Source organism: Monodelphis domestica, chromosome 3 (genome assembly GCF_027887165.1).
Source record: "Monodelphis domestica isolate mMonDom1 chromosome 3, mMonDom1.pri, whole genome shotgun sequence".
Lineage (NCBI taxonomy): Eukaryota > Metazoa > Chordata > Mammalia > Didelphimorphia > Didelphidae > Monodelphis > Monodelphis domestica.
The window spans coordinates 434,878,334-434,891,006 of NC_077229.1; the positions used below are offsets into that span (position 1 = coordinate 434,878,334).

The following is a 12,673-nucleotide window of genomic DNA, read 5'->3' on the forward strand; positions in this document are numbered from 1 at the left end:
TAGGTGATTAGCCTCTAAAGAGAAGTTAGTATGGAGTCACAAACCTCCCAACAATACTCATAAAACCAAGTCAAGGAGTAAAATGGTAGAGAAAAAAATCTTGTGTCTGTCCCCCTGCCCTCCCCAAATGCTAACATTATCTCTAGGAATCTGGAGGAACTGGTCACATATCACCAATCCTACTCACTGGTTCAAAGGGAAAGCAGCGATTGATTGTATGGCGGGATCTTGGTTCCTAGGTTTCTCAGGTGGTCTTTTGCTTGTATCCAACTTCAATAGCAATTTATGCCAGATACAGAGAGTACACAACAGCTCCTGATCTAAAGTTGAATTTTGCATTGAGGTTATAAATAAGAGGAATGGGATACAGATCCAAGAAAAGAATATCAGTATACACATTTGTATCTGATTTTACAGTTTTCAAAGTATCTTCTTTCAGACTAATCTAGTTGTTCTGGTTTCTCAATCCTGGGAAACACAGAGACCCAAAGGAATCCTTTTTCCCTGAGATCATTCTGAGACCCTTTGCTTAGGAATGCTAGATTCTAGAACTCCATCCGAGAGCCCTGATGTTGTGGAAAGAATCCTCATTCTACAAATAGGAAAACTTGCAGTTGTAAACTGGCTCTGCCCTTCATTGTGTAATATTTAGGGCAAATGAATGCTTCTTGGAGTCCCAGTTCCCATATTTGTAAAATAGGAAATGGGAATGTTATATTCTGTTTGGAGCACACAGAGTTGGCCTGCTCTGGAGAATACCTACAATGTCCCTTTATTACAATGAATGTTCCTTAAGAACAAAGACCGCTTAATTTTTTAAATTTTGAACCTTGAACAGCCCTTGGCATGTTTACTACATGCCTGCTCTGAACCAGGCACTGGATAAAGCTCTATAGATAAAAATGAAAAAAGCAAGATGAATCTCCTTTTCAAAAAGCTTAAGTCCTAATTCTAAGAGATACATATAAATGAGTGATGGCCAAGAAGGGATGTTTTGGTCCTGGAAGTACCTGGGATGGTAGATGGAGTCATTAATATGAATTACAGAATATCAGTAACTTGAGGACAGGGACCCTCCCTTCCTCCCTTTGTCCATCTCTCTGTCAGTCTGTCCTCCTATTCCTTCTTTCATTCTCCTCTCTTCCTCTCTGTTCCTTTCTTCCCCCTCTTCTTGTTCCTCACCAACACAGTTCTTGGCACATAGACTCATTAAATATTTGTTGATTAACTGATTGAAAGGATTTGCAACAATAAAAGTTTATATAACATGGTGCTCAGACCATAAGATATACTCTTTACTTAATAAGAATAGTCCACAGCTTACATGCCTTTATAGTGATAACATTTTTTATCATTTAGAGTTTTTTCTATTTTAAAATTTCCTTAAAATATTCATTATAATTATCAACTACCACCAACACACATAAATATTTCAATGTACAAAGATAAGAGAATGAATCATATAAGAAACCATAAATGTGCCATTTTAAAAAAGGAATATCTACACACACACACACTACATTTAACACTCTCATCATTCATTTCTACTTCTATACTTTTATTTGTTTTCTTTTGTTACTGTTCTTAGTTCTGTTGAAAAGTAGCCTCCTTATTGGCTATTTTCCAAATGTAACATTCTATCTTCCACCTCTGTGCCTTTGCCCAGTAATCAGTAATAGAAATTAAAAATTCATTGAGCACTTTTTGCTACTTTTTTGAGCCTACTTTTTGCTGGGCAATGTGCTAAGTTCTCAGGATTCAAAAAAGGAAAAAAGAAAGTTCTTGCCTTCAAGGAGTTTACAATCTAATATGGGAAGAAAACATACAATAGAAAGTGGATAAGGGAGGTATGATGAAGTCCAAAAGGACAATGAGATATGCTGAGGCCCTTCCTTAAATATAAGTTTTGGAGTTATGGGTCAATCCTCCAATTGGAGAGGCAAAGGTGTGAGTACCTAGGCTGATTTGATCTTGTATGTTGATGAGGTTTCCCAACAATGAAGTTCCTGGGGAATGGGGAGTAAGAGAAGTCCCAAAATAGTATAGTCAGATAATGAAGCACAAGAGGTCTCCTATGCCTGGAATTCACTATTCCTCTCCATATACGCCTCCACTCCCTTCCCCATCTCTATATTTGTGCTGTCTTCCTAATAAGATTATTTATACAATCCTTATCCCTTCTGCATTGCAACTTTCCTCATTGTGGTTTTGATATGTCATGAGTTAACATAAGAAATTGAATGGGAATCTTGGGGGAGTTTTGCAGAAGCCACAGATGACACACAAAGGCCAGCAGAGAAAGTTAAAAGAAAGTATTGTAAACACTCCATAAAAGAAAAAAAAAATTGTTTTTCTCTGGTACAAAGAGAGGACCAAAAATTTTTACTTGGAGTTTCCAAGCCACAGGAGCACTGCCCCAACTCCCCCAATCCCACCCCATTCCGCACCATATATAAGGAATAACTTTATTTACTTACACAGAAACATGTTGTAGGGTAGTTAAGTGGCACAATGGATAGATCACCAGATCTCAAGTTAGAATGTCTCATCTTTTGACTTCACATATGACTTAAGACACACACACACACACACACACACACATACATATATATGTATAAGCTGTATGACCCTGTGTAAACCACTTAACCCTATTGACTTCATGTTCCTCCTTTGTAAAATGAGTTGGAGAAGGAAATGGAAAACCACTTGACTATCTTTGCCAAGAGATCCCTGAATGCAAACATGACTGAAAATGACCAAACAAGAACAAGAACAACAACAAAAAAACATATTGTATCCCTTAATAGACTGCAAGCTTCAAAAGAATAGATTGATTTATTTTTCTTTATATCCTCATAACCCAGCACAGGGTCTAGTTTATGCTGTAATAATGCTTAATAGATGTTCATTGAATTGTATGGAAACCCTGATCCCTAGATATGGGGCATGTTCTCAAAAAGACAAGCAGACAAAGTTATTCACAGTTAAATGGAGAAAAGGAATATTTGACTCAGGTGAACTTCTATCTTTAGTCATCAAATAAAATGATGGGGGGAGGAGAATAGTAAACTTTTTTATTAAGGGTATTGAGTTCATAGGACATTGCTAAAAATGTCCTAATTTGTGAACTTACGGTTAAAATTATTTTAGTGAACTCAGCCTTAATCTTAGAAGTTAAAGAGTTGTGTTTATATCTTGGTTCTGACACTTTCTAGTTTTTTGATCTTCTGGATGAAGTCACTATATCTTTAGTTTTGTGAAGATTGGATCTAGCTATCTTCAGATTGTAACAGTGAAGATACTTAGCTCTTTCTTTATTGTGAAGATAAAATTGTAATCTCCTGATTGTAACAATGAAGGTACTTAGCTCTTATTCTATCAGGAAGCTAGGATTTTAAGCTACAATCTATTTTTAGATTTCAACTACAAAAAGCTGTTAAGTATCTACAAAAGGTGAATCAAATACAAAAAGGTGTTAAGTAACTACAAAAGGTGAACTTAACAAAAGAGGTGTTAAGTAACCCAAAAAGATATCATCTAACCAAAGAAGGTGAGAACTAAAGAATGGGCAGTCCTGGAGAAAACAGTCTGCTATGATTGGTAGACATGAAAATTTAGAGGAGGTGACACAAGAGAAAAAGGTCTTTAAATAGAGGGAAAAAAGACTGAAGTGAGACAGTCAGTCACCCGGGCTTGGAGTGAAGGATCAGTCACTTGGAGCTGAAGGGAAGACAGACATGTGAAGATTCGGGCACTGACTTGGAGGAGCAACTGGAAGACCAACACCCAGACTTCTTGTAGACTGTTACTGTGGCGAGTGAAAAGCTGACTTAGTGACCCCACCTTTCTGGAGGCTTAAAGCCTCCAGGTAAGGCCCAACTTCTTGAGACTCTATTCCCCTGGCTGGGGTTTAGAAATTCTAACTGGTATCAGAAGAAGCCAGAGTTTTTTATTTTTTTCTCTCTCTCATTCTTAAATATCTTCCTTCTATTGTAAATAAACTACCATAAATTCCATTTACTTTAGTAATTCATTTTAGGATTTAGAAATTAAATCCCTGATGATCACCTAATTAATATATATTTCAGAGACCAACCACAGTTTAATTTTAACAGTTTCCTTCTCAGTTGTCCAATAGGGATAAAATCATACAACTAACAGTATTTTATTGTTGTTAGGAAAGTAATTGATAAAGCTTAAAAATACCGTGTGACTATTTGGTTGTGTTGTATGTGCATATATGAATAAATCAGCAATTCAAAATGTATGTCAAAGGTCTGTATTTCAAATACTGTTATAAAGGGAAGTTATTGCGATAATCAAGGCAAAAGTTTAGTAGGGGTGAAAATGGAGGGAAGAAATATAGGCAATTTTTTGTTTTGTTTTTTAAATAATTTGGCAATGAAAGGGAGGAGCCATGGCAAGAGATTTCAACATCAAACATCAAGACAATCATTAATTACAGTAATTAGCCCCATTGGACTGGCAGTTGTTGACAAGTATTCCAGTTTGGCTCTCTCCACCCAACCCTATAGGCAAAGTATGAATTATTCAATAGAATGAAGACCAAAACAGCCATTGCTGGCTGGCACAGTATTTTTTCCTCATGGACAAACTTGCAGCATCAAATCAAATCCAAGAAGCAAGTTTAGCTATATAAATTAAGATAAATTGAGTTCACTAGAGTATAGAAATAGTTAAAGTAAAATGTAATTATGAAATATAAACAGTAGTGAGTACTATGTGGTTTGGAGGAAAGACCTGGATTTGTAATCTCATGACCCTTTTTTGAATCCAGGCTCTTATTTTTTGCTTGTATGTCCTTGGAAATTTTACCTTGCCTTTTCAGACCTTAGTGTTTTCATCTTTCAAAACAAGAGAATTGGATTAGATGGTCTCAAAGGTCCTTTCTGGCTCTGAATCATACCTAGTAGCTGCACAGAAATGTTACAATTTACCTGCATTTAGCACTCCACCCTCTCCTTTTAAAAATACCTTGCAAACCACACGATTAGTAATTTGCCAATAGGTACCTACTTGGTCACCAAATGCCCTTGCATTCCAAGATTCTACTCTTACTTCACCCTTTGTGCCAGCCTGCCTAGAGAGGCAGACTATCAAACTCAGATTTAGAGTTTGGCTTCTTCACTCAGTCTCATCAACTCCTAAGAAGGCTTTGCCCTATAACCACATTCCAAACTGTTCCCCTTTCTTAAACATGTGCAAAGGATGAACTGATGAGATAATCTGGCTCAGTAAGGGCAGAATAAACACAAAAAGGATTCACTGAAGCATAGCCTTAGGTATTGTGACCCAACCTTGCTTGTCTGGGAAACAGCTGTAAGCTACAAGGCAGTTTGACATGCAGTTCTGGGAGTTAAAGTGTATGTTTAAGACTAAAGGATGCTGGCTGAAAAAGAAGAGCAGACGGGGTATTTGGAAAGCTGCTGGCAGTGCTTATCAAATGACAAACTTCACACGAACTCAATGTGGAAGAGACTGTGAGTCCAGGATTAGTCTTGAATTCACAGTGTGATTTTAATTTCTTTAGTGTCGTCTTTGGAAATGAATACATATTTATAGATTCCCATACATGTCTGAGTGGTGGTTTCTATAATGAAAGAAGTCAATTCAGAAATGTGTAAATAATAATGAAAGAAGGTGGTAAGGGAACAGAGAAATGAATGAAATTATGCCCAATTCAATATTCTCGAATATGTGTTTATTTACATGCCTTTATCTAGGGAATGTACTGGAGCCAACTTGTGCCAGTGAGCTGATTGTCAAATTTTCTGTGTGAATATTTATTTACACCTCAGAAATCACCAAACTATAATAAATTAGGATATGATTTATATTTTAGTTAATTGTCTAGACTTAAAAAAGTGATGGAGAAGAGATTAATGATGGATATTAAACTTAATATGTCATGCTTTTCAGAGAGCTGATTGTTAAAGACATACAGCACACTCCTACATATCTCCCATAAAGATAGCACACAGATGGAGAGGGGACTATAATCCATGTTCTATGATTAACTGAAAGAATTCAATAAGTCAACATATGTTTACTAGGTTCTTATTATGTCAGGATCTATGGTAAGCACTAAGGATTCAAAGAAAGATAAAATAGTCCCTGTTCTCAAAAGAGTTACATTTTAATGAAAAGTTAATGATTAGTTTGTAAAAGAGAAAATTTATTTGGAATATATTTGACTTTATTTATTTGACTAAGTTTTTGAAGCTTCAAAATATAAAGGAATGACTTAACTTGTTCTATTGGATCTTGAAGAATAGAATATTAATTAGGAGGACTTTCCCAGTGGACAGATTCTTAGTTTAAGGAAAGAATTTCTTAACAATCAGAGCTGTTCATTTCAATACTGCAGAAATATACAATTTATATGTAAGGTTCTCTGCTGGTAGCTGGGTATACAAAGATAAAAATAAAATCCCGGTATTCAAGGAATTTACATTCTATTGTGAAGGTATACCATTTAATTAGACAGATAACTACAGAGTAATTTGAGAGGAGGGAGCAATGACAAGGAGAAGAAAATGACATACTAACACTCAGGGGATTAAATGGCTTCATGTTGGTTCTTGAGCTGAACCTTGAAGGAAAGTAAGGATTCTTAGAGATGGAGAGGAATGGTAGTAGTCCACTTATTGAAATGCAAGAGATAGATTATCATTTTGGGAAACAACAAAATATAGTGTGTATTTAGGGAGAAAATATGAAATCAGGCTGTAGCAAATTGGAACCAGGTTGAAGAGGACCTTGAATGCCAAGCTGTGGAATTTTTATTTTATCCTAACACCATTGGAAGATCTTTGAGCAGGCTAATGACATGGAAAGACTTGTGTCTTAGAAAGATTATGTTGATGACTTATGTGGAGGATGGATTGTAGTGAAAAGACTCCTGAACTGGAGAGACCAATTAAGAATCTTTTGTACAGTTGAGAGGTGATAAGAGCCAAATCTCAGATAATGACTGTCAATGAGAAGAAAAGAATTAGCTCAAGATATATTGTGGCTAGAGAATTGATGTACCTTAGAAATTGTGTATGATATGCAGATTTGGAAACTGAAGAGTCAAGAGTGACTCAAGTTATGAACCTGTGTTATAGAAATAGGAAAATTGAGAAGGAGGGGTTAATTCATGAAGAATGAAAATAAGTCATGTTTTGGGAATATTCTATTTCAGATGATGGGAATCCCAGTGTTGATGTCTGGGAAGCACTTGCTGATATGGGCCTGGAACTGAGGAACAAAATTAGGGATGGATATATATATATATACACACATATACATACATATACATACATATATATACATATATGCATATAGACATACATATGTACAAACATTCCTAACCTTGATTTATCACACATTCCTAGTATAGAACAGATTATCTTTTTGCTTCTCTCCTCTAAACAATGAATAAATGCTATTGGATACTTTTAGATTTTCTCCTCCCCTTTCTTCTCCCCTCCTTATCCAATATTTTTCAATCTTTCTGGAGTTGTTATATATACTGATTTCATTTCTTGCCTTCTGAAAGTACTAGATGCCACATTTTTATCCTTTAGAGTAGTAAAGTAAAATGGCACCTGATTCTACACTTAGGAGTTTGGTAAATCAAGGTTGACACACTATTAGAGTCACAATGAAGTCATCCTGAGGAGATGGATTGTTGAAACTGGTCCGATATTATAGTTACCAGGTTTCGCAGTTAAATTAAAGATTCTCTAAACATATTTGCACACATCCATAAATGCATAAAGTTTTATCCACGTATCAAATTGTTTCATGAAATTAACCCTAAAATAAAGTTGTACACTGAACAATTGCAAAGATCAAATAGCCCCAGAGAAGAGATAAGGAAGAATGTCTGTTTTTTAGATAGAGACATTGGGTCCTATGGGAGCTAGATACTATATACACTGTTAGGCCACTGTGATTATAGGATCAGAAGTTTAGAGTTGGAAGGAATTTTAGAGGTCGTGTTGATTGGCTTTATTATTTTTTTATATTATTTTTTATATGTTGCAAGGGAAGGCTTATTGGAGTCAAAAGGGGAAGGGAATTGATATGCTATCTGGAAATGACAATGATATTTTTTCCCTCTCCTTAAAAAAAAATAGTTTAGAATATTTTTCCATGGCTATGTAATTCATATTCTTTCCCTCCTCTCTTCCTTCCCTCTTCCTGTAGCCAACAAGCAATTTCACTGGGTTTTACATGTATCAACAATGATATTTTTTTTAAGTATGTATAAAACTTTTTTAAAAGAAAAAAGGTGATTAAGTTGATCAACATTCTATCTTGAGTTCTTTTTCCAAATTGTACAATACCTTTAAATTGTGATATAGAATTATATCTTCTGTTTAAAGTAAACTTGATTTGGAACTTAAAAAAATTTTTAAATGCACTTATTTAACTTATTTTCAAAATACGAACATAAGGAGTTTTTTTGATATGTTTGTTAGTGAGTGTAACACTTTATTAACATAAAAGTATACCCAGGTAAAAGAACACGTCAAACCCTGAGGTGCTGCTAGTATAAGTAAGACAATTATCCAGTGACAGAATTCTTGTGGACCCTTGAACTCTCAAAGAAATGGTCTTTTGACCTATAACAAAAGATTGCAGAGTCAACAAAGTGCTACAAGTAGAATTTCATTGCCAGGTAAAGAGGGAAGGTAGTTATTGCATATGTATGATATTTCTTTCCATGGGAACCCACATCTCAATTCCTTTCACATGTAGAGTTTTCATTTTCTGTAGTGTATTTTTAGAGTCATTTGAAGTATATTGGTCAACTTTCTAGATTTGTACTGAGAGAGGCTTGTGTTCCACCACCTGACTAGGCAACTGACTAGTTATATGACTGTGAACATGTCTCAACCCATTCATTGTCTAAAGGTTTTTTCCCTACAAAATGAGTAGGTTATATTATATGCGACTAATCCTCAGACACCATCCAACTCTATGGTTCTTACCATCCCTTATTCAGCAAGGAAACAAGAATCTGAAATTCACTTTCCAACAAACTTTCCCCTAATGCATTTAATGTGCAAAATGAGAGATAATTGTAAATTGTTTGATGGAACTTTTTATCCCCTTAGAATGTAACTATTTATAAATAAACAATTTCAATTTAATTTTAAAAAATTTACTAAGGACCTACTATCCCTTCAGCACTGTACTAAACACTGGGCATATAAAAAAAAGGCAAAAGAGAATCCTGAAGGAACTCAAAATCTAATGGGGGAGACATGTAAACTGATATCCACTTAACAAGCTATGCACAGGATAAATAGGAAATAATTTAAAAGGGAATGCACTGGAATTAAGAGAGACTGAGAAAGGCTTCCTAGCCAAGGTGGGATTTTAGTTGGGTTTTAAAGGAAACCAAGGAGGTCAGTAGTAGGAGCTGAGGAGGGAGAGTGTTTCAAGCATGGAGGACAGCCAGAGAAAGTACCTGTAATCAAGAGATGGGATGGCTTGTTGGTGAAACAACCAGAAGGCCAGTGTCCTTGGATCAAAAAATGTTTTGGAGAGTAAGGTGCAAGTATCTACCATTTTAAGAAATCATATTTCTGGAGGATTTTTTTTCCCTTTGGAGTAAAAATGGTAAAGGCTACATTCCCAATGTGATAGACAGAACCTTAGATTTGGAGCTTGAAAGACTTGTTCAACTTGGCATTTTACTACCTGTGGGCCAAGACTTTTAACCCCTTTTCATCTCACCTGTAAATGATGGAGTTAGGAGAAATTTGTTTCAACTAGGCAAATTATTTTTCTCTTATCTAAAAGTTCAAAATCCTGAATTCATGCCACCCCACCCTTCTATCCATCCTCCAATCCTTTACCTGCCACCTACTCCCAGGATCTTGCTTCTTTCCCATGGCAGACCACCTAACAGCCTATTGGCCCCTCACAGACATTTCTGAAAGTCAAGAATACACTGTCATGAGCGTATCTTCCACCATGTTCTTCAGTGCTCATGGTGCAGCTTATGGCACAACAAAAAGTTGCACTGATATCATTGCTATGCATGAAGTCAATTATTCTTCTCATCATGGCTGGTTTTATTGCTATTTATCATCTAGTGATGGTTGTTCACATTAACTCTGACTCTGGGACATACCCAGTTCAAGGATTTCTTTCATTTGGGAACAGGTCTCAGAGTTGGCCTGAGTGGCCTGGCAATTGGCTTTGTCATTGGCATTGTAGGTGATGCTGGCGTTTCCCAACTATTCATGAGGCTGATTCTCATCCTGATCATCTCTGAGGTGCTTGGTCCTTAGGATCTTATTGTGACCCTCATTCTCTCTTCAAAGTGGACCTTTTCTCCCCTGCTTCCCAGTGCTCCCCCTCAGACCCTCTCTTACCTTTGCAGCCATAGAGTATGATGTAAAGACCTGGATTGGATTCCCCCTTCTCCTCCCCTCCCAATTTACTCCAAAACAGTCTGACATTTGGTGAGTAGTCCATTTTGTAGTCGGTCTTGAAAAAGTGTAATGTCTGGGTGACTTTTCTATCTGTCACTCTGCCCCAATTATTTGGCACTCTGAATTAGGCTGGACTGGGGCTGTGCAATCTCCCTACTTTTTTATCTTAAGTTCTCTGTATATAAAGATAAGTTAGAATTATAAAAAATAATGAAATAGAGGATATGATTCAATATAATGTATTCTGGCTTGGGCTTCTTAAACTACTTATTTTTTAAGGTTTATATCTAGTACTATCTCTCACAGAGAGTCTTTCTTGATTCACTTTGTCTTTACTCATCCCTCTGGACTCACACACCATGTATTTTGTTTTCTAATCTGTTTTTTTTTTTATGTTTATTGCATTCCCAAGTACAAAGCTTACCTATTGATACAGTGGGCAGCTTTAGTCAGAAGGCCAAGGTTCAATTCTCACCTTGCTGGCTTTGTGACCTTGTCAGGCAAATGACTTAACTTCTCTGGGTCTAGTTTAAAAAATAAAGGGATTGGCCTTTAACCACCAATACCATAATTAGATCTATATTCCAAGTAGATTTTCAAAGGAGAAAAAAAGGAAAAAGAACTTATTTGAAAAAAAAATTATTGCAGCTCTTTTTGTGTGGGCAAAGAATTGGATATTGGGGAGTTGCCTATCAATTGGGGAGTGTGTGAACAAGCTGCAGTGTATGATTGTGATGGAATGCTATTATGCCATAAGAAAGGATGAATAAGATGATCACAAAAAAAACCTGGAACCACTTAAATGAAGTAATGTAAAGTGAAATGAGCAGAACTAGGAGAACAAGGTACACAGCAATAGCAGTATTGCAGGATGATCAGCTGTGAATGACTGGCAAAGGACTCATTGAAAAGAGAAAGAACCAGTGGAATCTGAATGTAGACTGAAGCACACCACTTTTCCTCTTATTTTCTTCATATTTGTGTGTGTGTATGTATGACATGTATCTTCCATAATATTATGATTATGGAAATGTATTTTGCATTATAGCGAATATATCCTATATTTGATTGCATCTATAACCTGTATCAAATTGTTTATTGTCCTGGAGAAAGAAAAGGAAGGAGAGAATTTGAAATGCAAAATGTAGGAAAACATGTTAAAAAAAAAGTTTTTCCATGTAATTGGGAAAAATAAAATGCGGGGGTAGACTAGATGGTCTCCAGGATCCTTTATAGCTCTAAGTCTCTGATTATTGCAGGCAAAGCCCATTTCTTTTGTTGTTTGTTTTTGTATTTAGAGCTCTTTGCACATAAGTGATTAATAAATGCACATTGAACTGAATCACCTGCTTAGGAAATCCGTTAGGTTTTTATAACCTAGAATGGTTAAAGCCTTTATTTTTTTCCCCAGTAATATTTTTAAGGAAGCGTTAAAAACTCATTAATGCCTGGTTTGCAAAATTTACTTGAACCTTAAGCAATTAGCATTGACTTTGGAATTTGTCCATTAAATTATTTTCAGATGTGTATACACTCTAGGAAGATAAAAGTATGTTCATAGTAAATATGAATTTTTTCTTACAGTGATCCATATGTAAAACTTTCGCTGTATGTAGCAGATGAGAACAGAGAACTTGCTTTGGTGCAGACAAAAACCATTAAAAAGGTGAGTACTCAATTCTTAATTTAAGTTGTGTTTATCTCTAGTGTAAAAACTATAACTAGTCAAGTTCTTTGAAATCAGTATATTTTCTAAAGATTATTCCTCGGGCCATAAAATTTTATAATTGTTTGTTTTTTAAAAAAAAAATTTCAGTCTTAGAATTGATAACTAAGTATCAGTTCTAAAGTAGAAGAATGTTAAAGGGTGGGCACTTGGGTGTTAAGTGATTGGCCCAGGGTCACACAATTAGAAAATGTCTAAAACAAGGAATTTCTGTCTTCAGGCCTGACTTTCTGTCCACTGAACCACCTAGCTGCTCCAAATGCCTACATTTTTACCTTCAACTGTTCACATGTTAGCTTTCATCCCCCCTCCTCCTTTTGGAAACTTCGGATATTTACTTAAGATCCTAAATGCCAGTACTTAGCTCAATACCTGGCATATATTAAGTGTATAATAAATATATAATAAATAATAATAACATTAAATTTATAATAACTACTATTAAGTGTATAATAAAGGCTTACTGACTTTCAAAGCCACCTAGTTC

The 12,673-nt window shown here is 35.6% G+C and overlaps 1 protein-coding gene across 17 annotated transcripts in view; it reads left to right on the forward strand.

Annotated features, from left to right (window-relative positions):
* Nucleotides 1-12,673, forward strand: part of NEDD4L (NEDD4 like E3 ubiquitin protein ligase) — a 444,249-nt gene that overhangs the window by 220,955 nt on the left and 210,621 nt on the right. For 15 of the 17 annotated variants that reach the window (XM_056824470.1, XM_056824464.1, XM_056824466.1 and 12 more), the window contains one exon: nucleotides 12,045-12,126. The exons of 1 other annotated variant lie outside the window; for it this stretch is intronic. In XM_056824470.1, the coding sequence (XP_056680448.1) occupies nucleotides 12,045-12,126 (82 nt within the window). Of the gene's footprint in view, nucleotides 1-10,218; nucleotides 10,491-12,044; nucleotides 12,127-12,673 lie in introns of those variants that run through there. One more of the 17 variants, XM_056824481.1, reaches the window with a different exon arrangement.